Source organism: Coenobita brevimanus, chromosome 84 (genome assembly GCF_032717465.1).
Source record: "Coenobita brevimanus isolate Jiangsu-jjx chromosome 84, ASM3271746v2, whole genome shotgun sequence".
NCBI classification, from domain to species: Eukaryota; Metazoa; Arthropoda; class Malacostraca; order Decapoda; family Coenobitidae; genus Coenobita; species Coenobita brevimanus.
In genome coordinates, this window is record NC_137037.1 from 49,091,203 (window position 1) to 49,096,021 (window position 4,819).

Consider the following 4,819-nt stretch of genomic DNA (forward strand, 5'->3'; position numbering starts at 1 on the left):
TAAAATCGTTTGGCCTTGGCTGGAATAGAGTTGTCCCGACCGTGAGGGGGTAAAAGTGTTAGTGCAAGCATCCCCAGCCTCCTATAGCTCACTGTCAGCTGAATAAAATCGTCTGGAGTTAAATAGGAAAAAATACTTGAGTTGTCTTGCCCATGAGAGTTAAAGAAAAGTCGAGCCAGTGAGGGAAGCATCTTTGTGGAATGATGTCCTTAATAATATAATCGATGAACGAGTGTCAGTGTGAGTGTAAGTAGGTGTAAGTAGGGTGTCGATGGAGGAGTGTAAGTAATGAATATAATGAGTAAAACGAATGACGATGGTGAACAGTGAAGAGGATAGAAAAAGTAGAAATAGTATCATCATCACCATCATCATCATCATCATCACCATCATCATCATCATCATCATCTTAGGTAACGTAAAATCTCGATGAATTAAAAGCCTGAAGTACGTGAAAGAACTGAGAGGAATTTCTAAGAGAGAGGAGCAGAACTAGAATAAAGAAAAATCAGGAGAAAAGAAGGAAAGAGGGGAGCCATCAAGGAGAGGAAGGGGAAGAATGAGTGGCAGATAAAGACAAGGAGAGAGAAAGACAGAGAGAGAGAGAGAGAGAGAGAGAGAGAGAGAGAGAGAGAGAGAGAGAGAGAGAGAGAGAGAGAGTAGGACTGACACGTGAGGAGGAGGGAGAGCATAGGTGAGGTGAAGATAAGAAGGAAGAAGTGATAAGTATGGCTAAAATGATGATAATTTAGTCGACTCCTGTTCATGGTTCAGTTAACTCATAAGTGTGCTTCCTCTTTTAATTGTGTGGTGATTTGTGTGTGTGAGTGCATGTGGTGGAGGGAGGGAGTGCATCACGTGAGGTGGGTGGTGAGGTAGGTGGGGTTTTCTAGTGGGTGGGCGGGCAGTGGGTGGTCTCTCGCGCCATTGTTTATTTCCTTCTCTGCCAGCATGATAAGTTCCCGGGTGAGGTGAGGGTGGGGAGGGCGGGTGTGTGAGTGTTTTTATTAAAGTAGTGATGTTGACGTAAATAGTGACGGCGTGTTTCTCCCCCGCAGGTCGTGTGTCCTTGGGAGCGGCGCCGCCAGCCTAGGCCGACTCACAGAAAACGGTGGAGCTGAGTGGAGGGCGGGTAGCGCGCCAAAACGGAGGCAGCTGCCGCCGCGAGCACACGTGTGTTGTCGGTGCCGCCGCGTCCCTCTGGTCTGGTCCCACACACGTGCCGGCAGCCCCAGTGATGGTGCGGGCAGCGGGGCAAGGCCGGGTGCCCGCGGGCCGCAGCTAGCCATGGCGGGATCGCACCACTGCCAGGACTGCGGCTTGTATTTTGAAAGCGCGCGGTCCCTTGAAGTGCATCTTCAGTATCACAAGGAGAATCTGTTAAGCATGTGGATGGGAAGTGAAGATCGCGGCCGTGAAGGCGCGGCCGGGGCCTCACCGGGGCAGGACTTGACGCCTCTGGGGGCAAGCAGTGGGGACAGTGGACTTGGGGGAAGTGCAGTGCAAGGTGTTAACACGGGCGTGGCCACAGCCTTTACGGCGCCCTCGCCCATGCAGTACGAGTACAAGATGTCTCCGGGACTACAGTCGCCACAGGGTGGTGGAGTGGTGCCACAGGGGCCGCCCTCTGGCCATGGCCTCTCTGTGGGTTTCCCGCAGCAGTCCCCCAGCTTCTACCCTGACTACGGCCAGCATCACCAGCCGCAGCAGTTCTCACCCTACTCACAGCTTGGCTTTCTTAACGGTGGGTTTGATGATGGTTTCTACGGGCGTGGCGGGGGGGCGCCGCCCCCCAGGTTCCACCCGTACATGGGACGGTCCCCCGCGCCCACGCCCTCGCCCAGCAACCCACCTGCAGATATAAAGGATGAAATGGCCACCACGGAAACACCAGAAATCCTTGACTTGGATTCACAGAAAGTGCTAGGAAGCAACAGTGGGGTGTCACAGCCACAGCCACAGCCACAGTCGGGACCACTTCCTCCTATGTGGCGGCCACATGAGCAGTTCCCGACCCCTGGTGGGATGTCCATGGGTGGCCTGCCGCCCATGCAGCAGCCGGGCTTCCCAGGGCACCCCACACCACAGCCACCACCACAGCACCTCAGCACCCTTGGAGGCGGCGGATCGTTTCTCTCCAGCAGTGGGCCTGGGTTGGGAGGTGGAGGTAGTGGAGGAAGCTTAAGTGGTGGTTTGAGTGGAGGTTTGAGTAGTGGAGGTGGGCTGGGAGGATACCACCCCCAGGGTCTGAGCAGCGCCCCCCAGGCTATGACCAGCCCTGGGGGTGTATTTGGGGCGCCGCCACCCTCGCCCCGGGAATCAGCCCCACCCTCGGAGTTCGCCTCCAATGTGAAACGGCCGAAGAGCTTCAAGTGTGAGGACTGTAACAAGTGGTTCACCAGCCATGGCCACCTTAAGCGTCACTACAACACAACCCTGCACAAGAACATGACCAAGCTGAACGGCGGCAGTTCTCGCGCCACGCCCGACCCCGCCAGGCCGCCCATTCTCTCCCCAGGCGCCAAGAGCCTGGGTGAGGCGTCTAACATCTCCAGCCAGGACGAGGAGAGCAACCTGTCAGCCACGGACACCCTGGACACGCCCCCACCCCCATCCATACCCATGCAACAACCACCGCCAGCCTACAACCCCCCGCCCACTTCACTCTCGGGGTACCAGCCCCCTGGAGTGCCGGGGCCCTCCCAGGGGCTACATGCGCCCCCACAATTTAGCCAGGCACCACATTATCTAGGGGGGGACCAGCCCCCAACAGCACCAACACTGTATCACGGCCACTTTAGCACAAATCCAGCCGGGTTTGGAGGACCTCCCACCTCGATGGGGGGCGGCCCCTCCTTCTACCACGGTGGTAGTGGCAACAACCTGGGTGGGGGATACCAAACACAAGGACAGCAGCAGGGGGGCCAGCAGGGCCCGGGGTTTCATTCCCTGAATGATTACCCCGGGCAGCCCCTTGATGGCTTTAGTAACTTCAAGATCGAGCAGGAAGCTCCCCGGTCCCCTGAGGCAGCAGGAGGTGACACAGGGTCAGAGGCGTCCATGGACTCTAGCGAGTCAGGAGGCACGAATGGCAGTGCGTCGGCTGAAGGCACCTTTCGTTGCCAGGACTGCGGCAAACTGTTCAACCGCATGTGCTACCTGACGCAGCACCGCACCACTTACCACGAAGGTGAGAAGCCCTTCAAGTGCGGCACCTGCGGCAAGCGGTTCCCAGATGAGTTGTCCTTCACTGACCACCAGAGCAAACATGCGGGCGACAAGCCGTACAAATGTGAGGTGTGTCCCAAGCAGTTCAACCACAAGACAGACCTGCGACGCCACATGTGCCTGCACACGGGAGAGAAGCCCTTCACATGCGAGCAGTGCGGCAAGGGCTTCATCAGGAAGGATCACATGCTCAAGCACTTCCAAACACACCGCAAGAAGGCTGCTATGGCCGCATCAGCCGCGCCGCCCCACCCACCCCCGGGGCCGCCCATCAGCCACGCACCGCCAGGGTTCCCAGGCCACCACCCCGCCCACCGACCCGGCGTGCCCCACGGGGCCATGCCACACCCTGGCCACGGGCCCCCCGGACACCCTGGCCACCCACCGCACGTGGTGGCTCCGCCTGTTTACTGATGATGGCCCGGCCGTGGCCCCGGAGTGGGCGGCGTGACCCCGGGGGTGGCCTGGCGCCGCCAGTCTTCCGCCGGTGTTGAGTTCCTGTGGCCGCCGCGCCCGCATCTACCTCACGCCCTGTGATACCGCGCCAACATTCCATGCCGCGGGCGGCCACCCCGTGCCATATTGGCCCCGCTGCCCCGCCCCGCCCTGGGTGGTCGGGGCTGCCGGCCCGGCCCCGTGCCTCGCGTTCCGTGCCTGAGGCCTCCGTTACCTCGCATCGTGTCCTCCTACTGTGAAACACACCCGCTCAGAGGCTCGTGGTGAAGCTTCCTGCCTCAGTATTGTTGTGGTCGCCGCTCCCCTCCCCCTACCTGCTGCTTGACCTGCCTCACCCTGCCTCCCCGCACGTGCCTCCCCTCTCCCCTCCCTCCCTCCCTCCCTCCCCGGCCGCCGCGAGTGAGTGTGAGTGAGTGAGTGAGTGAGTGAGCGAGCTAGCAGCGAGGGAGGCGCAGCAGCCGGCGGTCACACGGACACTACTGTACCTCACAACACTGGAATACCTCAGCTTGTGTCAAAACTTATGCACAAACCTAACAGGGTTAAGTCTTATGCAAGTGATATTGTGCTACCGAGGCCCGGGCAGCCTCACAAAACTCCTGAGATTACTGTGGCCACTTTAGGCTCTTGTTATTTTTACATGAGTAGCTGTGTCGACCCCTGGTGAAGTGTCCCGCGCTGAGAAACACGTCTCTCCTCCTGTTATTGTTTTACCATATCATCCAGTATTTTGTCTAAGTTAACAATATGTGATCCCAAAATACAATCCTGTACTACCTAATGTCCCCTCCCCCTCCCCTCACCCCACCTCACATCACCACAAGGGCCCATCATCACTTTTCGCCTCATCACTCAGCCCCTTATCTTACTGTATCACCACACGTATCTCATTGTTTCATCACATCAGTGTTCAGTGTCATCATCACATAATCCCCACATCGCCACAATTAGTCTTAACACAAATCTCCATCTCACTGTAACAAAAAATATTCATACTATCACCACAAATCACTCCCTTCCCCACAGATCATCTCCACTCCCCACCCACCCTCATCACCAATTCACTGTCACCAAATGATGAAAGTCACACCATCACCACACACCAGTCCCTATCATCACCACTCCCCACCCTCCT

At 57.7% G+C, this 4,819-nt stretch overlaps 1 protein-coding gene across 1 annotated transcript; it reads left to right on the forward strand.

Moving 5' to 3' along the window:
* Positions 1 to 1,177: 1,177 nt before the first annotated feature.
* Positions 1,178 to 4,474, forward strand: LOC145410003 (uncharacterized). The gene has a single exon (XM_080280213.1). It carries the CDS (start codon positions 1,288 to 1,290, stop codon positions 3,640 to 3,642), a length of 2,355 nt encoding a protein of 784 aa, XP_080136339.1. The 5' UTR covers positions 1,178 to 1,287; the 3' UTR covers positions 3,643 to 4,474.
* Positions 4,475 to 4,819: the final 345 nt, after the last annotated feature.

Excerpts from the sequence above, each read along its gene's own strand:
- LOC145410003 (XM_080280213.1), top strand. The coding sequence starts at position 1,288 with ATGGCGGGATCGCACCACTGCCAGGACTGCGGCTTGTATTTTGAAAGC.